General features: G+C 34.8%; 2 protein-coding genes across 5 annotated transcripts in view; one reads left to right on the top strand and one right to left on the bottom strand.

Moving 5' to 3' along the window:
- Positions 1 to 22024, top strand: part of LOC139773471 (uncharacterized) — a 32390-nt gene extending 10366 nt beyond the window's left edge. The window contains exons 2-14 of one of the 4 annotated variants that reach the window (XM_071707905.1): positions 6207 to 6418; positions 9370 to 9473; positions 9612 to 9710; positions 10072 to 10170; positions 10870 to 11076; positions 15933 to 16130; positions 16644 to 16742; positions 16997 to 17095; positions 17381 to 17479; positions 18631 to 18726; positions 19164 to 19398; positions 19939 to 20067; positions 20307 to 22024. In XM_071707905.1, the coding sequence (XP_071564006.1) occupies positions 6310 to 6418; positions 9370 to 9473; positions 9612 to 9710; positions 10072 to 10170; positions 10870 to 11076; positions 15933 to 16130; positions 16644 to 16742; positions 16997 to 17095; positions 17381 to 17479; positions 18631 to 18726; positions 19164 to 19398; positions 19939 to 20067; positions 20307 to 20389 (1656 nt within the window). In that variant the 5' untranslated portion in view covers positions 6207 to 6309 and the 3' untranslated portion in view covers positions 20390 to 22024. Of the gene's footprint in view, positions 1 to 6155; positions 6419 to 9369; positions 9474 to 9611; positions 9711 to 10071; positions 10171 to 10869; positions 11077 to 15932; positions 16131 to 16643; positions 16743 to 16996; positions 17096 to 17380; positions 17480 to 18630; positions 18727 to 19163; positions 19399 to 19890; positions 20068 to 20306 lie in introns of all 4 variants that reach the window. The other 3 variants (XM_071707904.1, XM_071707902.1, XM_071707903.1) reach the window with 3 other exon arrangements.
- The window catches only part of Hrb27c (Heterogeneous nuclear ribonucleoprotein at 27C), a 96067-nt gene that overhangs the window by 35590 nt on the left and 38429 nt on the right, over positions 1 to 22048 (bottom strand). The window lies entirely within an intron of this gene.

The raw sequence follows: 22048 nt of genomic DNA, 5'->3' as shown, positions 1-22048 counted from the left end.
AACTTTCTGTAGGTCACTCAGGAGGGTAACCTTGACAACATATGTCAAGGTCAAGGTCATTGGGGCTGGGTCCCCTATTATGCATATTTACCATATTTTTTAAATCAATGATGGAACAATTGTTTATTTGGTCGTAATTTTGCCAAAAAAATTGCAAAAGTTTTGCAAATTGGTTGCAAACGTTGAGATTATTTTTCGTCACAAACTGTTAAGTTTGCAACCTCGGACAAGATCCGCAACAGTGAAAAATTAGCAACAATTATTATTTTGCACTTTTTACAAGCGTGAAAAAAATTGCAAAAGTTTTGCAAATTTTACGGAGTGCTTCAAATGTCTTCCCTTATCCAAATATAAATTTGCAACCCTCTACTAGTTACGCAAATTATTGTAACTTATTAATGACTAATTTTGTGTTACAAAATTAATACAAAAGTGTTGCAAATCCAGGGAAACAAATTAAAAATACATTTACACATAATGTCGAATTTGCAACCTCCTGCTTGTCACGCAAAATATTCAAATCATGCTCAATACTACGAGGCCCCGATGGTTGCTTCGCACCTGTGTATGAGGCTTTAGTTTTCTATGTTGTTGTGGTGCGTGACACACAATAGAAAAGTACGCGGACTTTTCTTATCATTTCTCCTATTTTAACGGTACACATTTTCGGCTTATTTTCTGACCTTTCTTGTTGTTTTTTATTCACGTAAGAAAACGTTACACGAGCAGCATCGTTTGACAGCATCGTGCTTATAAATTAATTATGGAAAACGAAAATGTTTGTTTTATTTGCGGTAATGATTTACAAAGTGGAGCTATTGACGACGTTAAAGAAAAAGGTATCAGTTAAGCAAATAAAAATTTCTTAAATCTATAAGACATTACGAAATAATTTTAAGATTAAAATATACTAATGTACCTTCAAAAAATATTTTGCGTTAAATATATTTAAAAATCATTATAGGTATCAGTTCTTTAATTAATAGTAGTGAAAAAAGACAGGACGGGAAGGCAGCTCTTATTGTCGGACTGAAAAATGTGAGAGTGCATCAGAAATTTAGAGAAATTTACCCTGAGAATGCGGAGATGAATGTTTCTGACAATCCTGGACCTTCTGGCAGTAAGAGATGAAAACTCTCATAACTATAGTGATTTTTATGTTATGCTCGAAATTTTATTTTAACTACAATAAAACAATTGCATAGTACTTTTAGTTACAGATTGTTGCATTTCGGAAAACTTAGAACTCGAGAGTGTCTTGTTCCCTTTTTCAATTCTGCAAAAATCGTAAAGTAGTTGTATTTTGAATAAAGAAATCATCATTTTCCTAACTCTTCAAAACTTTCTAAATGTAACAATCGTCGGAGTCAAAATATTGTATTCGATCTCCTTAACTCACATTCCATCAATAAATACTCAGTACATTAATACAATCATCGAAAAGTAAAGAAAAATATATTTGATTTGAATATTTTGCGTGACAGATAAAAGGTTGCAAATTCGACATTATGTGTAAATGTATTTTTAATTTGTTTCCCTGAATTTGCAACACTTTTGCATTAATTTTGTAACACAAAATTAGTCATTAATAAGTTGCAATAATTTGCGTAACTAGTGGAGGGTTGCAAATTTATATTTGGATAGGGGAAGACATTTGAAGCACTCCGTAAAATTTGCGTAAAACTTTTGCAATTTTTTTACGCTTGTAAAAAATGCAAAATAATAATTGTTACTAATTTTTCAAGGTTGCGGACCTTGTCCGAGGTTGCAAACTTAACAGCTTGTGACGAAAAATAATCTCAACGTTTGCAACCAATTTGAAAAACTTTTGCAATTTTTTTGGCAAAATTACGACTAAATAAACAATTGTTCCATCATTGATTTAAAAAAAAATATGTTGCGTGTAACATAGAAAGTTGCAAATTGGTACAGCTGTTCGGGGCAGTTGTAAAAGTTATTCTATCGGTTTGCAGCACTTTTGCAATTTTTTCCTCCAAGTTACAAACAAAAACGTTATTTTATAAAAAATTTCAATGTTGCGCGCCTCGAAATAAGTTGCAAATCTAATACATTGCGGAAAATATTACAATAGACATTGCTTTAAGTTTGCAGGACTTTTGCAATTTTTTTCGCAAAGTTATAATAAATTCACGTTTTTTGCAATGTTTAGCATGTTCCGGACCTCGGGGATGGTTGCAAAATGAGATTTATTGTTATTTCAACTCACCCAATATTCCATCAAAATTTGAAAACTTTTGTAATTAAAGTGAATTGATTGTCTTTAATGACTGGCCTAAGAGGCGACCGTAATTACCCCACACGTCGGACAATTGCGGTCAATTCAGAGATTTTTATAATCAATGCAGGTTTAATTATTTATTAGCTTACTTGACTTTTATGCTTCTACTTTCGAAGAATGATTGATGAAGTATCCGTCAACTATTCCATTTTAGTTCTAAAGACATTTCTTTTTCAGAAAATAAGAAATAATTCTTACTGACTGCAATTCCCCCATTCTCCCCTAATAACTTTCTCTTATACATACCTGTAAATTAAGTAAACGATTAGTGCTAACATTTTTATGGGGTTGGTGCAAAAGAAATCAAATTTCAATTTACAGGTGTCTTTATCATTATTACTATATTCTTTTTATATTTAAAATATTTATTTTAATTGTCAATAATCATGACTCAACTTAACACTGTCACAAAGTTTGTTATTGTGGAATTCTACTTTTTAGCTGACGATGAAAGGGTCGTTGTGTTGTGCAGTTAAATTATATTTTCAATCTGAAGCACGAATAATAAAGCATTGTAATCCGAGAAGCTTCAGTGACAGTAATTTATGCCGCTTTGTTTAACACATTGCGCGAATCGTACATTTACTTTTCAATATACGGATGATGAATGCGCGTTGCGGATGATCAGGAAACGGAAACATTGTCCCCGATATTACATTATTAACGAAACAACACGCTACTAGCTGAAAAGGCACTCTAGCTGATCGCATACAGCCATGAAATGTACAATAGCGCGCGATGTATCGGATAATGGAACTAATATCTGCTTCGAAACAATAAAATAAATGCAAAGATGTAATATAACAAATATATGTAGCAAGAAAAATCTATTCTTCATTTATCTCATTATAAAATAAATCTTTTAAATTATATATATAATATAATGTTAAAATTTAATGCCCAAAGTATGTTTTTCGCATATAACAATTCATAAATAATTACATACTACAAAATTTAACGGAGAGACAGGAAGAATTAATATAATTTTTCGCGTTATGTGCATATTACATGTTTAGATTAATTTCATGTAGTCATTAAATATATGCCATTGTAACGTCTACGATATTTTTAGCATTTTTAATCTGTTTGTATAGTAATGACAACAGCTGAGATGTATCGAGTTACTTTGTAACAGTGAGAAACGGAAGTGTTCGAGAAGTCATACAAGATTAAACGAATGCAAACTTCAACAAGTTCAGCAATATTGAATTATGTAGGATTTCAGCGATAAACTCCGACGGCGGCAGCGCTTTGGCTCGACAGTAAAGTCAAGCATAATCAATCATTAAAAACAGATGGCAGTCGTAACTTGCAATGCTATTTATGCTAATGAATGTCTTATGGATAAAAGCGCATTTTCCCAAGCGACAGACGTACAATGATGAGATATATTCTGCAACTCGCAAACATCGGTAACCCGTCGCGGCGCGCGGCGCGCGGCGCGCGGCGCGCTTTCCCGCGCTATCTCTCTCAAGAATATTCTTCGCTGAATTAGAGAATTAGACATAAGGATATTGTATTTATTATAATACTAGTATTACATTGTATTCACCGCGAAGGATGTTTTCGTCCAATAGACAGACACGTATTCTACGCATATTACGATCATGCCGACACATATCTTATATTACATATCTCTCTTCTAGTATAAAGTTTCTAGTATAAAGTTTCTAGTATAAAGAAAGACGAATATTAATTACAGCGGGAAATAGTTGCTGACAAAAATAGCGAGAGTTCCTGTTAACAATTTGTGATCTCTATCCGACGGAAACACTTGATATAATTTCCAGTTCCGTTTAAACGTCGATCATTATTGAAGTTTCGTGAAAATCTGATTCAGCTGCGAAATACTGCTGAATTATGAGATATTGCCGCAAGTGCGCCGCAACAGATATCACTGTAATCATGCGGTAGGTAACTTCATCAACGAAATTAATATGTGACTTGCCACATATTCGAGCGAGCGATGCCGATTCATATTAAATATATCTAATTCGCTCCAGAAATTCGCAACTCGAATAGCAAGATAAAAGTATAGTACGTTATAAACTCGCAATGCGTGATCTCTTGATTTTCTTTTAAATAGATATGTTTAAAAATAAAAAAAATTGTACAATTTTAGGAAATAAGAAATGTGAAGATAAATGATAATTTCTTATTATTACGCGCGCGTATTAGAAAAATTAATAGTTTCTCCGATTCATCTCATTAACTAATCCCTGAAATAATGTCTTATGGTATCCATTTAAACGTTCAAAAATTTAATGTGTGCAAAATTAATAATACTAGCGTATTTGTAAAGTTAACATTTCTTTGCTTATAAATATCTACATTTATCCACGAAATAGCATCTCTAGAAACGAGGTAAAGCGGAGGATAGAGATTAAACGAAGCGGAGATATATGCCTCGCAAGCGAAAGGGTTGGGGAAGCTTTTCTTGTTACGGTGTAGCTGACTAATGTAGAGAAAATTTAGACATTTCTGCCATTGCGATTGCACTTTTCTCTCTTTCTCTCTCTTTCTTTTTCTCTCTCACTCTCTACATAATTCTGGTTCTGCGGTGATAAAACAAACATTACTACATAACAAACTTCGAGAAAATTCCGAGTAAATATGCACGATGTAACTGCGTTTAAACGAATGTCGAATTACGAACGTAGGGGTTGTTTGTAGTTCACTGTGGAATATGAAATAATAAGCGTCGAAATTAGAAATTGAAAAAACCGAAATAATGAAACAATTTCACAACTACACTAAAAAAAAAAATTTATTATTTACAAGAAAATAGATGTCTTTGAATTTAGTTTCCTTAATTCAAAGAAGTATTAGGTAGATTCGAGAAAATATTTTTAAAATGTTTCAGAAAAATGTTTCTTCAAATCTACCCAATATACTTCTTTGAATTAAGGAAACTAAATTCGAAGAAATCTATTTTCTTGCAAATAATACATTTTTTTTCAGTGCACTGATTAACTCTAACTGATTAACTCTAACGTTGCTTAAGAAACGACAACACATCTTTAATGATATTTTCGTAGTATTTTGTTTCGTTTTGTATTCAATGTTAATCGAGCAGCACAAATTATATTATTGAGAAGTAACATATTTATGTTGCCTCAATGTTCGGAAACGTGTTATAATTCGTAATGCTGGCTAATTTGAAATATTAAAATTTATGTAAATTCATGAAATTTAGTGTCATAGCGTCTCTGATATAATTCGAAATCTGTGAATGAATTAATTAGCCTCTATGAATTATATATATCATACTCCGCTTACCAACCCTCCGCACATGTATTATTCGCCCTGACCGTATTGTGACCGCACGAACAGTAAATTGTAATAACAGATTTTACCGCAATAAAACGGGAAAATTCAAAACGCGACAAATTGAAATGTAAAGAACGAGAAAACTCGTGATTAATTCATCTGTCATTGATATATGTATATATATTCAGCCGGCTACAAGCTGTAATTGCATAAGATATATATACAAGTTTTAATAGACAGTAATTCCAATTTCACATAACAAGCACTCAGAATATTTCTGATAATTGGTATAATAAATTAACACCTGCAACATAATAAACGAATACGGCAAATAACTGTCGTCGTATTTCAATTTAACTTTCAAATATATCAGTGAAAAGAGAAGCCATTAAGTCTACAGATCTGCTATATAATAGTTAAATCATAACTTCAAGAAACATTTTATTCGTATTTTTCCTCAATTCAAATATAACCCTAGATTTATATAATCCAGATATATCGTTACATTGACTTCTTTTTTTTTATTTAAAGCCCACTGTGTTTCAGCGATTCACTCTCGCGATTTTGATCTCTTTTGAACTCGTAGACTTCCACACTGATCGTACACTTCGCCACTCATCATCGCTCGACTTTCCAGATCGTTGATAATTAGCAGTTGAGCTGCAACCCAGGTGCATTAACCCAGTCGCGCAACGACGCCGATGACAATGCCAGGCTCGGAACAACGGCATCAGTGAAAGATGGTGGACAAGGAAGAGTTGAGAATAACGAAGGCGAAGACCCCACCACCGCCGCTGAATCTCAGCGAGGCGATCGAAGATGAAGTGCTGAACCAAAAGACTGCTAGAAGTGAGTAAAGTACCGCATCTGCCTCCACGCAAAATGTCCTGCGAAGCGTGCGAAGATTTAAAGCTGTCTCGGCAATCCCAAGCAAAATGTGAATATATGAGATGTGTAGAAGCGAAATTCACATTCTCCATTTTCCAAGATTTACCGGTAAAGCCGGAAAAACCACTCATACATTTCAGGCACTGAATTGCCTGGATTTTCTTTTAACCGATTGGCTTTTTCCGTAATTTCCGCTTTCTTCAGAACGAACAAATTTTTCGTTTTCACGGTGTATTAATTTATGATCATCCCCTGTGTCAAGAGGGTATTATCATTGAATGAAGTTTGACAATACGTATATGCAGTGAAATAGAACTCCATTATGCAGAAGCGATAATAACATAATATTGTATGAAAACTTTAATCACTATCTTTTATCTTGCATACACAGACGAGAGGAAGATAATTTCTTTAAAGCAACCAACCGTGTATGCTTTTCGGTCTCTTTATTAAAAAAAAAACACACGAGAGAGAAAGAGAAATTAATAATTACGTGTAATTAAAAGATGTTTTGTGTATTTTTCTATTTTGCTTTGTGGACCGTGCAGTCTATTAACATGCAGTCCCGCGGAAGTAAAAAAGTATTCAATTTGCATTAAACATTCGCAAAATCAGCCATTCAACTAATTAACAACACACTGTGCACACACTCGCGTATTTCATCCCCGTCTGCCTTCCGTCCTTTCACCTCAATTGCACACACGATCGATATCCGTGCGGACCGAATTTATAAAAAACAGTGTGTGCAGCGGTAACGACAGCACGTGTGCCGCTACGACGTAACTGTCGGAAGTTTAAAATAAAAAGCCCGTAACGCGCGCACGGGAATTAATTGAATCCGCACTCAGAAAAAAGTGTAGCATCAGATAGTACAATTGTGAAGATCTCTTCTACAAATAATAGTACAAATAGGGACAGGGATAAATTGTAGTAAATGAGTCTAAAAAATTGTTCTAAAAAATTATTCTCAGATTGTCTGAAATCAATTGACAAACTGTTTAAGACTGTAAAATATTATAATATTAATTCGCACGTTTGTTTCACAGAATCACAGTTTTTGTGTTTGCATGTGACAAAATAAATTTGCTACAAAATTGTAGTTAATCGGTGTATTTCATATTTTCTATTACATTACAATTTAAAGTTACTTATCTGACAAAATAAGGTCTACAATATTGTGTTAACTTTTTCCGAGAGATTTTTCTCAGTGCGTACTATTTCACGTTTCTCGTTCGAGATCCTACTTTCCACAAAAACCATTACAAAGTAATGGAAAAATTAATCCGTGGTATATCCACGTTGTATTGAAAATATGATTCATATTTTGCAAAAACCAGATGCTAAATATTAAAAAATTGGAGATTTAATCCATGTATATCCATATTACGTAGGAAGAAAAATATTACGTAGATAGAAAAATATTGTCACGTATTTCGTAAAACAAATAAAAGTTCGAAGAGATCAAAAAACGTTACGATATAGAATACTATAGAATACTATATTTCGATATAGAAAATTCAAATAAAGTCATTTCGTAAATGCATATAGTTTTATCACAAAAATTGATTTAATGATGGATATCATAAAGATAAAGCAACTGATATATTTTAATTAGAGAGAAAAATGCCATTTTTTATGGTCCGGGGACTGGATATTGGTAGCCTAATAATAATAACAATACTGTGTGACCTTTGTATACTTTTTCCAAACTTGTCAGTAAACTGCGTGCGACTGATTTTTTGTCGGTCTTTAAAACACAACCCCTTGTTGGAACAGCAAATCCCCCATATCTAAATCGATAATCGATTTAAATTTTGACGTTAATAAGCATCTTTATTAAGTCACTGTCAAGAATTTATTGTAAATGTAGGGAGGTCCAAGTTCGAACGGTGGATGGGATGATACTTTTCGCAATAAATTCTTTACAGTGACTTATTAATAAGGATCATTAGCATTAAAATTTAAATCGATTATCGATTTAAATATGTAAATTTACTGTTTCAACTAGAAGCTGTGTTTTAAAGAGCGGCAAAAAATCGGCGCGCAGTTTACTCAGTTTGGAAAAAGTATACAAAATTTACACAATATTATTATTAGACTACCAAGACCCAGTCCCTAAGCCGTAAAATGACAGTTTTCTCTCTAATTAATTGTATATCATAACGGTCCTGTTTCTTATTATAAAAGTTATTATTATAACTTTGAAACTATAAAGTAAGTTATTGATATAGAAATGAATTTCTTAAAGACCGCCCACTAACTATTAGTGCTATTTCTTATTAAAAATTGAATCGAAAAGTCCTGAGCCATTTTTTTCCATAATGCTTAATAAAACAGTAATTATTAAGTAAAGTCAATCCAAACAGCATTGTCTTTTAGCCGATCGTATATGAGTGATCCGCGCGCCTGATAGAATGCATGAGCGCGTGGATCACTCACATACGGTGGGCTAAAACATGATTTGTAACAAACATTAAAATAAAATACCTCCATCTCCAAATTTCAATACGAGATGGCAATATTATATATCGATTAATATCGAATGTCACAGTAACTCTGTTGATTTTATTTCAAAGAAGGTAAAAGAAAGTGCCAAGTACACGCTTTCCCATACAAAAGATTTGATATCAAAGACTAGCACCAATTTGTAGTTGTCATAATATATAATTATAATACATATGACTATATATATTATTATTACAAAATCTGATACATAAAATGGTATAATAATAATAATAATAATAATAATAATAATGTTTCGTTACATAATTATTCTTTATATTTTTAACTAATAAGCGTTTAACTTTAAAAATCGACTGTTATCTCACAATGTACATATGTATTTTTTAAACAACATCTTTTTTATTCTACGTTTTATATCTATTTTCTATATTGTGTTTTTTTTTCCTCAGTCCTTAAGAATGATCTTCTTCTACACGAGGCTGTGATAAAGAACGAAGCGGACACCGTTCGCAAAGTACTTAAGGAGACTGTCGACGTAGATTCCAGAAATAATGTAAGTCACTAAAGGTATACTCCGAAAACAAAAATACATAATAAAACACCATTTGTCGTTCAATTTGTCGACTTTTTTGACAAGATTTATTAAAAGCGACAAGCGCTTCTAATATTTATTACTAAAAATATGTCTCAGTATGGTCGTGCTCCGATTCATTGGGCAGCGTCTAGAGGAAACACAGAAATTATTGAAATGCTGATACAAGCTAAATGCGATATTGAAGCAAGAGATAAGGTATGACACATCTCTCTTCTTTTTCTTTTAATTATAATCTATTAAAGAGAGAAAGGTTCATTTAAGAAATAACTGTAAATTGAGGTATATAGCAAAGTAAAATACATTTTCTCGTAAAAGAGAAAAACTCTTGCACGTTAAAAACAAGTGGAGTCTCTATAAAGATTTAATATCGTCGAGTGCTTTCATACAGGAAATTAATGTGAACGTGCCGATTGATAAATGGTTACTTTATTACGAAACATTAAATATGTTTTTTGGTGCGACACTTCTTTCGGAATTTTTAATCTAACCGGCGACCGACTTGATGAAATTCCTCGCGTCGAACATTAATTTCCGAGCTGTTCATTTCTCTTTCAAGTATGGAATGCGACCCTTACATATGGCCGCCCAACACGGACACCGAGACGCGGTGAAGATGCTGATAAATGCCGGGGCAAGCGTATCTGCGATCAACAAGGTATAACCTTCAAAAATCGCTTAACAATCGCTTCATTAAATATTTTCATGTAAAAGTAGATTCAAGCTGTTCCTTCGTAATACGACTTTGAACTTTGAAGTACGACTTCGTAAATGTCGAGGCTCGTTGAGAAAGTTAAGCATATAGGAAAGTTGCGCGGAATATTGCGATAATAATCGCACACAAAAAAACTTTATTTAGATAACGAGAAAACTTTATTCAAATAACGCAAAAAAATTTATCCGTTACGTAAATTTACAGAACACATCGTGCGGGATCAAATCGTATACGTTTAATTGGAGTTTATTGATCGCGAACATTGTAGTAAAAGCGAAAATACCGAAACAGAAATCTCGCGGAGATTGTGGGAAAAAAAGTGAAATAAGTCACCGGGAAACCGCGGCGAGGTTGAAATCAATAACGTGTCAATATTGATATTGGCATCGGTCCTAAATAGTAGGCGTACGCTTTCATCGCGCCCCTCCGGCACGTCGCGCAGAATTTTATCACGCGCGTGCCGATGCGAAGAAAGTGAGAGAATTATAGAAGAATTCGCGATGTGCGCGCGAAGGCAATCGCGGGGATTCCTTTACGGATTGAAATTACGAGAAGCATTTACGGCGCGGTGTAGCGAATTCTCCTTCGCGGGGAAGTCCTCCCTTCGCAGCGGATATAAACAACAGATTTCTTTCTGTTTAGAAACAGTACACACTCCTAATGTGCGGTGCTCGCGGCAGCAACGTAGCCGTGGTGGAATACCTCGCGGAAGCGGTGGAATCGTTAAACGGCGAGGCCACCGACAGCACCGGGGCGACTGCCCTTCACCATGCAGCCATCACCGGACATCCCGCGGTAATCACGGCGCTTGCAAATATCCCGCGGATCGTGCTGGACGCCACGGACAAGGTAAGCGGGAATATCAGTGAAGTATGACATACCGTGACCAGAGGAATCCTCTGATTACAGTATGTCACTTCAATTTTTACTACACGTGAATACGCCGGTATGTTCGAATTTTGCAGAAAAAATAATTTACAAGTTTAAGACAGTATTTCAATTTTCTAACAAAAGATCATTTTATTTCGTTGGTTTCTGCAGAGAGATGCAATAAGACAAGCTTTCAAAAATTTGACGTTAAAGATATAAAGATAAAGGAAACAGGTTTTGTTCGAAAATAAAACGGATTCTACGCGACGTCAAAGGAGCTCGAGAAGTCACTACTTCGATAGTTATATTGTCAATAAAATAAGATAGAAAAAGATATATATATCAAAATATTGATGGTTTGAATTAAATTTAATCGTAATCAAAGGGAAGATACTTTCCATAATTTTTATAAAAGTTAAACCAATAAATAAACCAAATGACAAACGATGACTAATTTATCTCGTCCAAATTGGAGATCGACAAGATTGAATATATCAATGTGCGCATCGCGTGCATACCGAAATGGACCAATACAGGTTCTCGCGCAATACGGGCATGCTCCGACCTCAGTTTCTCGAATTTCGCGTTGCAATGAGATATTCCACACCCGGAAATCTGATTCCCACCGAATTTCGCCCCAATTCAATGTATACATATATGTATTTCGGTATATACATTGTATATATTTCAAGGGATACCCGTCCATCTGTCCATCCATTAACATCTTGGTTGCCTGAACTTCGCTCGCAAAAGTTCTCTCATGTAACAACACCACCAGTCAAAAGTAAATTCTCCTGCGTAAATTCCGCATAGGAAATGCATTCGCGACTGTATATACACAATTCGCTGTCATAAATTATTAATTAGTTATCTCTTTCAGAAAGTATTTGCATACATGAATTATGCACAATTTTATGCATCCCGTCCTTCGCTCGAAAATCACAAACTAATTGCCTGCAACAATATTTTGAAACATAATTTCGCCTTTAAAAGCCAAAATTATTAATTATTTGTAAAATAATGCGGAAGAGAGCGCATTTAATGTAAATGCGACGCTTTCGATGTAATCATAATTGTTGCGCGCAGGCAGGTTGAAAGTAAGATGATATGTTTGTTCGATTTAGCGCGAGTGACGCGGTCAATTAGCAACTCGATGCAGCGTCCAATTAGCCGCAACGTCCGAGCAAATAAAAATTCATTATCCTCAAGCTAATAATAATTCGATGTATCCATCAGGGATCGTATATAAAGCGGATTTTTAGAAGAGGGAAATAACCGCTGGAATCAGTTATCTCCTGGCAACGCCAGTTCCCCAATAAATCATTCGTGCGATCAATCCTCGCGTGTACATCTCTCTCCCTCCCTCCCTGCCTCCCTCTTCCTCTTCTCGCTATTTCCGGTAGATGGAAATAGCGGGTCTCCTATAGCTTTTATTCATGTGCCGCAGCGACGATAAACATCTGTCTACAATCCAGGATCAGTTTTGACGCGTGACGCGGGCAATCCCTGGGACATCTCAAGCTGCTTGCCGATACCCAGAGAATACCGTATATACACTTGTTAGCATCCCTACGAGCACGTTTGGGACATGCTTAAGAGTCCTGTTGAGCCCTGGCCTTTTGAACATCGGGGATGTGTGTTATATAAGGAATACGTAAAAACGTAGCTCGATAAACGTAAAACGGAGGAGAAGATGAAATTCTTTCGAAATATTTCGCTCGAATATTGCAGCCAAGCAACCATGTGCGTAATAAAGATTGACGATCGAAGCCGAATTATACAGGGTGTCCCAGGACCTCTCCGACAAACTTTGAGGAATGATAGGTCACACAGAGGGGATCATTTTTTGTTAAGGAACATATGGTCGCTGACGCGTCCTTAAGGAGCTATGCATCCGAATAGTCAGATCTCCGGTAAAATGTTTTGAACAAATAACATTTATTTTTTCTTGCATGTTCTGACAATTTACAATAATAGCTGTTCAAATTGCCTGCCCTATACCTCATTACATTGTTGACACCTTCGCAGCATTGATCCGAAACAACCCTGCCATACTCGACAGAGTTGGACAATCAATGCTGCGAAGGTGTCAACAATGTAATGAGGTACAGGGCAGGCAATTTGAACAGCTATTATTGTAAATTGTCAGAACATGCAAGAAAAAATAAATGTTATTTGTTCAAAACATTTTACCGGAGATCTGACTATTCGGATGCATAGCTCCTTAAGGACGCGTCAGCGATCATATGTTCCTTAACAAAAAATGATCCCCTCTGTGTGACCTATCATTCCTCAAAGTTTGTCGGTGAGGTCCTGGGCACCCTGTATAGCAGACTTAATAAATTATATCAAGCTATATTATATTATTATTTGCTTGCTATATTATAAATTATCTGTCGCGATATATTAAACTCTCTCGCTCGCACACGGGAATGTAATAATAATAAATTTCTCCTTCTCTCCGTCGCATTTTACGAGAGTGATGACAAAATTAAATATCTCGCATGTCCGAGAAACAGCGAAAACGCGTCAAAAATTGTACGAGAATAATAGCACAGTGACTCGGCCATGGAGCAGTGCGGTATCGATCGCTGGGCGAATGAAGACACAAAAGGGGATATTTATAATTTATCGACAGGAACAATCGACCGTCCGTTTAACGCCGCGGCGGCAAGAGGAACCGCTCGGATTTCCGCGTGTGTAGTCGATAGATATATATGTACACACGCTCGCCAGGTAGGTCAGAGCGTGAGCGAGCATTATCTCCCTCTCTTCCTCTCTTGTTTTAAATCCTGGGAAAGTGGGTCTCTCTCTGCCCCCGGTTGTTGTCGACTGCCATAGTGTTGGTGTCCTTATCGAGAGGCAAGCGCGCAATCCCCCGAGGATGGTCCCCGCGAACTGCAATGTGAAACTCGACCAACCGTCGGCTTGAGTACATTTTACGGGAGCCTTTGTAAACAGACTCTCACTTCCCCGTATCCCGGATTCTCTTGTGCCTTCTCATTCAATTTACTCGTGTATCCCTTCTCGATTCTCCTCGCACGCGGAATTCTAATTTCCCTGAGATAGGCACGGTGCACGGGCGTTCCACCTCCGTCTTTACATTCCGCGCGGCTTGCCGCGTCGGTTAATCATTCTTGGGCAATCGGTCGCTTTTTCGCCCCTTTGAAAATATCGATTTGATGCCAGTTAAGAAAAGCCATAGAATTTATTGGGATAATTATGAATGAATATAATCGCGTATCAATATTTTCTAATAATAATATAATTGATAATCGTCAAATCTTGATAATTTCGTGATATTTTAAGTTACTTCCAGCCCCTCAGAAATATCTATTTGATGCCGACTAAGAAAAGCTGTAAGACCTATTGAAATAATAATGGATAAAAATAATCGCATTTATCTTCTCAACATTTTCTAATAATGCAATTAATATCAAATCGAATTTCTATAATCTCGTGATATCTATTAAGTTTTCATCTCCTTGAAAATATCTACTTTATTAAAAAAAGGGAAATATCTCATAGATATCTATTGGATAAAGATAATTGTGGATAAAGATAATTATATATCAATATTTTCTAATAATCCAATTGATAATCGTCAAATTTCTATAATTTCGTGATATATATTAAATAGGGATTCCTTTATCACTTTTAATAATTTTATTATCAAATTGGTCAGATTGAAATATATTCGAATGTAACATTTATTCAATATTAAATAATCATAATTTGCAATATTGATATATTTGATAATCTGTTATATGTAGTAACAGAAAATATCGGAAATGGATTCGATATACGAATTTAAAAGATGTTTCAATGATAAGATATTCAGCAACTCCATTATAAGCATTGTAATGCCGGTAGCATCGCTACAGGCAAAAACTCCCGCCAAAAGTTTCTTTAAATAAAAGAGTTCCTTTACTCCCTTTCTCTATAAATAAGATTGATAGGCATCGTTGTAGATAACTCTGGCGACGTGAATTTGTGTCGAGTTCATTTCCGATGTTGCATAATGTTAGATCATAAGTGTAACGAGTGTAATGGATAATATCTGACAAAGAAAAACGAAACATTCTTAGAACTAAAACTATTACATTCAGAAGTTTCAAACAGCTGTTTTTAATATCCTGTCCAAAGTTTGTACACTGTAATAATAATCAATATGGCTCATGGATATTTACAAAAAAAATAAAAAATCTACACTGTTTTTATTCGTTGAAATAAACGTTCTGTAAAACAAGAAAAACATGGAATAACATGTTTTTCCATCACCAACTGCAAAAAGTATGAAGAATATGTTATATAAAAATACAGGTGACCCTCGAATAACGCAGTACTTGGAATTGCACGGCGTCTCGAAAAACGCGGTAAAAAAATTGTAACAACTCTACTTTTTAAAAGTTTTTTTTAGATAATCCTTTGAAACCAAATTCCCAATTTTATTGTCGATCTAGAGTCTTGAATTGCACACGGTTTTCCATACGTAACAGCACGAAACGTGATCTCTAAAATTGTATGACTTCCAAGTCTCGAATAACATGCGATTTTCAATAAGACGGAACCAATTAATCGTGTTATTCGAGGGTATTGTATTTTCTCTTACACAAATATTATTGTTCGAATAAAAGCTTTAAGTAATTTTTAGAAAGCTCTTTTGGTTTTGAAAATGATTAATGCATATGTGTCAGTGCTAGGTCATGAGAGTGACCTATATCGTAAATATGGGAAAATTATGATAGTCGCGATATTTTTTTATAATTACAATTCGAAGTCGTTCAAGCACTGATTGAACTTCTAATATTACATAAATCTGGATTTATTTCCAGAAAGGACAAACGGCGTTGCACTGTGCTTGCGCTGAGGAACACTTGGACGCGGTTGAGGCCCTTATAGGATTAGGAGCGAATGTAGACGCCCAGGATAACGATGGCAATACCCCACTTCACGTAGCTACCAGAACGAGGCACACAGGGATCGCGCAATTATTATTAAAGGCTGGAGCGAATACCGAGCTAATCGACGCGGTAAATTGAATAGCTGAGCGAACATTTGACCCTTTGTTGCATATGTATAGTGTCCCTATTTGAAGACACCTATTTCTATTCATTGAATCAGCCATTAATTAAATCTCGATTTCAGATTTGCAATTAGAGATTTGTGCAACCCTAAAAATCCTCATATACTAAAATTCAGCAAAGTATGTTTAACAGAAAAATTTGTACAACAAAGAGTTAAACGACAGGTAAAAAAGGAATGACTAGATAAACAGAATTACACGTATAAATCTGTATTTTCAGCAATTATAAAATATTAATAGATATTAATTTTTTTTAATAACTGAAAAAAAATTAGAATAACTTCTATAACAAATTTATGTTTTTACTCAGCGATAGCTTCTTCATATTTAATTGGATGAATCGGCATAATTCGTAGAAACGAAGCATCATTGTATATAACAACGTATCATTATCTTGTATCGCGTATTCCATATCACGGATCGTTATTTCGTATGATTAATCTGTATCAACTATCTCCAGGAGGGTTTTACTCCCCTTCATGTCGCCGCAAGCCAGGGATGTAAAGGAATACTCGACTCCATGATTCAGCACGGGGCCGATCTTAACAAGCAGTGTAAGGTACAGATATATCTCGTTATTTCCAAATATAATCCGTCCCGAGACTGGTTGCATGTATAACGATGGCCAGCAATATATTGTCGATGCATTATTGCGCACAGAAATATCTCGACGTTCGATCGCAGGCACGCAATCGTGATGCGATGAACAATATTAAATTAGCAAAAAGAAAAAGGGACGCGAGAGAATTTAATTCCACCGCGAAAAAAAACGTACGAACGGATCGTATGAATTTTCTCCGTTATCTGTTGCAGAACGGTAATACACCTTTGCATCTGGCCTGCCAAAACAACGAAGTAGAAACGGTAGAGATATTAATTAACAAAGGCGTCGATCTCAATTGTTTGAATTCGGTATGTAAAACACGGACTACATTTTGTGTATTTAATTCCTTTTCATTATATTATATTATATTATTATAATGTTAATTAATTTAACTCCTAATAATCATTGTATTATTAATGCCATGAGGAATAAGGTTGCATAAACTTATTTCACTCTAGTCTACGCAAGCAATATTACGCTTGCTAAATCTCCAGACTAAAAATGGAATTTTTACAGTCACACTCGCGGTATCAATATCGGAAAACTTGTAATAGAATTGTTTAATTTTTCTGTTTCCTATCGATTTGCTTCAGAGGCTCCAATCGTCCATACATATCGCGGCCGAGATGGGACATACGGATATCTGCGAATTACTTCTTGCAGCAGGCGCGAATATCGAGCAGAAAGAACAGGTAAATACCGTCCAAGTATTGTACCGTATAATTAAGAGAATTGGATATTATCGTGTTATATCCTTTGACGATATAATTAACTAAATCCGTTTATATTCCAACCCCATATTATCGACGCTTGACTAAATCATTTGTGGACATTGTCTCGTTTTATTGAATAAATTGCTATGCCATGAATTTAGAGCTTGATCTACGGTAGAATTATAATCGAGCACAAATTATTCAATAATCAATTAAACTTTACTTATAAACTAATCACTAAATCCGCTTGACAAGTTAAGTCGTAATTCTTATGATGCGCTAAGAAGGTTCCAAAGACATAACAACTAATTAAAAAGGGAATCTAATTAAATCTCCGTAAATCAAAAGAAGCGCTGAAATATTGTTATAAGCTAAAAAATAACTCTTAAATACTCTTTGTATATTATTGCATTCTTTGATAATGTCCCTTAATTAACAGATCTGCTTTAATAGTGACCTCCTACGTTGTAATGCTTTAAATTCGATCAAGTAATTCAATAACGTTATCGTTTATTAACAATTATTATTCCACATGAACAAATAGCTACAATAATCTTGACAATAGTAATAAAAATAGAAATAAAATAGCAGTAAGTATGTGTATAAAAATGTTGATAAAATTAATGAAAGTACTTATACTAGCAAAATAAAGAACTAGAAACATGATGAGAATTCGTTCGTCGTTTATTAAAGCATTAATTATTAACAATAATGCAAAATAACAAAAAGAACTTTAACGACTTAAGTTTCCTCAATATTTTGTTCCTTACAACTTTTTGCTTTGCATGCAGAAGCGCTGCAAAAGGATAAGAGTGCTATAAAAGATTTAATCTCACGACACACAGCTCCAATAATATAACATCCCACTCTTAATTAACACATCGGACGAAAAGTCTGTCGCGCGTGCACAGCACGAGACGAGATGGGGGAGAGAGAGAGAGGAGGTTGATTCCGTCGACAATGTGACACGTGCCACGGGAAATTGACTTGCGCTATTTGCAGAAAGCTCCGAACGCCTTATTCCCCTGATCCAGTCGCGCTGCGGTTAACGCGATATGGGTGCCAGACTGACGGCAACCGTCGCGAACTCGATAATAAAGTTAACCCGAAGTTTATCCTGATGTTTGCAGAGCGGCCGGACGCCACTTTACATCGCAGCGAGGGGCAGTTTCACGGCCATCGTCGACATGATCATTAAGACCGCCAGATTGGATTATCCGACCCCGGTAGGCACACATCCGCCGTAGTTATAAGAATTTCGTTTAACGTCGATCGCCTGTCCTTTCACCTTCCGGCCTAGACGCCGTAAGCTACTTTTACAAACCTTGGAATTTCGATAATGTTAAAAAAAAATACGCAATATGACGTAGTATCTCACATATTTTAATCGCGAAAATTTTCAATCTTCAATTTAAATTTGTTTAGTTTGCTTGTGGCGCTCTTTATTTTTCTATTGAATTATTATATATTCACTCACACGAAAATGTTATATTGCTCCAGGTATTGTTCCAATAAAAAGCATGAATTTGATGCGAGTTTAAATTAAAATAACAATCAAACAAAATACTTAAATACGCGTTTTATTGTCAGTCACCACGTGCTCTATTTGTTCTACACACATTAAATTAAAGTCAGATAATAAAAACAAAAAACTGAAATTCAGGAAATCTCGAATTCTGACAAAGAGGTCCGAGAGCTGACTCCGGCGCGAAGATGGTGGAGGGAAGGATCGCGCGGTGGCAGCATCTCCAGCAACAACGGCCGTCTCACGGAGCAAGTTCGATCCGTTTTATGGAAATTGGCCTACAAGCAACTGGCACCTGGAGACTGGAAAAAGTTGGCCTTTCATTGGGCTTTCACCCCCGAGCAGATCAGAGCTATCGAGCATCAGTATACGGGTAAATCGGTATTATGAGTCGTTATTTCTTGAGACATATCGATCGATATGACAATTATTTATCATACATCTCTGCGATTTTCATACATATTGATGCATATTTTACAATTTTTACATCATTAGTTTTAAGGTATTAATTAAAATTCACATTTAAAAATTTTTTAACTCACAATCAGTTAAAGATGAAAAAACATAATCATTTGAAAACTTAGATTTATACCAATCCATCGAGATACAAAAGTAAATATACGTTACTCGCAAAATAGTAATTCGGAAAATAATAATAAACATACATCATACATTATATCACAACCCAGGTAGCAGAGTGACTTCAAATGACGTATTAATAACCTTTTAATGATGACTCTAAAGTCAATAAGACGTCTTTAAACGTCATCCTGCTACCTGGGAAGTATGATAAAGTGACTAACACAAAATTAATTACGGATTATATACATATACGTGTAGAATTTGTACCTCGATATTTCTATAGTGCGTCTAGAGCAGCTTTATGAAAAGGACGATAAAGCCTCAATTGTAGGTCCCTCGAGTTACAAGGAGCACGGATTTCGAATGTTAATGATCTGGGCCTCCGGATTGAATCCTGACATACCATTGATAAAAGAGCTCTGTGAAGCTTTATCAGCGGTGGACAAGAAGGCAGTTGCTGGTATAAATTCATTTCATTATTATTATTATTATGATTATTATTATTATTTGATTGTTATCTCAACAAACTTCTTGCCGTGCACAATAAAAATATCCCTTATTCACGAGGATAACAATGGACTACAGCGCCACTGGCGTTTATAGAGATAATAATAATACGCGTGATATGTCTAAGATTAAATTTCATATTGAATACATTTTCCAACAAAGAGATTCTAGTTGCTTTTACCCATTTTGCAGATTCCATTCGCAAACAGATGGAGCAGGGAGACGACGGTAAGAAATCGAAAGGACAACGATGTCACAAATGCTCCATCACGTGAATATTTACAAGTGCCAAGTGCTCACACGTTAATTTTACACACACATATGATATATGAAAATGTAACAAATGGATATTGTAATTTACGATATAATAGCTGTTCTCGTTAAAAGCTTACTTGCAATGTAATGAGGAGAGTTCAACGAACTTGGCGAATGCCATTAACGAAGAATTTATGAGAAAGAAAAAGAAAAAAGTATATACGATGTTGTATAAATGCCTTTTGTACCAATGATACGTAATGTTTACGCCAAATTCTTAGGAATAACCCGAATAACGAATATATAATTTTATGGCAAAGCTATCATAGCTGTCATAGATCATTTCGAGAGAACAAGAATTTTTCTTTATAAAACATCAGGCATATAATTCCCTCGACGAGAGTTTTTACATCAATACTCGCAAACTTTTTAGTCAAAATTTAACGTTCGAACTTAACTCAAAGTAAGACTCGTCGTAAATAAAATTAATCTGTCGGTGTTATTGTGTAAAAAATCACGTAATTTAAAAATTCGAAAGAAAATAAAATTTATAATAAATTATTCACAAATTTTTGGACCAGGAAGATTGTATAATCTTATCCTATCGTATTCTAGACAAGTTGATTGAAGATTATAATTACATACAGTAGCTTCACTTTAGAGTCACTCACTTTAAAAAAGTCTATAGACCCGTTATATCGTCGCTGGGTTAAATATCATTTACATGACGCGACAACGGTGAAGAAGATATCTGAATTATATACAAATAATATGTGCAAAAAGAGAAATACTTAAAATGGAGTATTTGAACAATTATACGTACGAAACCAAGCCGTCCTAAGCTAATCTTAATTCAGGCGGACTATCACGTTTCCGTTTTACTTCCGCGATTCTTTTATAGAGAAGCGCCTCCGTAATTCGTAGAAACAAAAGTACAGTTAGTACACAGAAGCCATCGAAAAAGCGATACAATTGTAAAATCAAAGTAACAATCGAATGTAGAGACTCTTCGGAATATTAATAACGCATAGAGTAAGTGTGAGAGTAAATTTTGCAGGGCTTTCGATGTGATAACAGTTTATTAAACTAGATCTCGAATAAGGAATGTAATGTAAAATCCATAGCGATGATCGCACGGTTCTCGAGAGAGAGAGAGACAATCTACATATCTGAAACTTACAAATTTAGATCTAACTACGAACGATAACATTGTACGCGCGTAATTTCATCTTGTATTTCGCAGAATTATATAAATTAAAAGTTATATATATGTATATATATATATATATATGAAACTTTTGATTACACAAAATCAAATACGTCATAATACATTTTTAAGCGAAAAGCAAATCATTTCTTCTCTATCACATTTAGCTTACATAATTTTATAACGTTGATGAGAACTACATGATTAAAAAGCTATCGAGAAATAATTAAGTGTAAAAATACTTTTTCTGCATTTTGTCTATAATTTTCAATTCTCTCACAAAATTAAAACAATTATTAACAATGCGATAATATGAAATATAGATGAGTAAATACTTACCGCATGGATTATAAAAAAAATCATGGACTTCCGAAGCTGCTTTCTGAAAGTACGATTTTACAACAATGTACATATCTCGTCTTGATGTAATAAATCGTTGTATTCTGTATATCATCGTATATGTTATTGTTGC

The sequence above is a fragment of the Temnothorax nylanderi genome, unplaced genomic scaffold, assembly GCF_030848795.1.
Source record: "Temnothorax nylanderi isolate EJ_2023f unplaced genomic scaffold, tnyl_v1.0 TNYL_tig0062_pilon, whole genome shotgun sequence".
NCBI lineage: Eukaryota > Metazoa > Arthropoda > Insecta > Hymenoptera > Formicidae > Temnothorax > Temnothorax nylanderi.
Note: the sequence above shows the minus strand (reverse complement) of the source record. Positions and strands in the feature narration are given on the sequence as shown.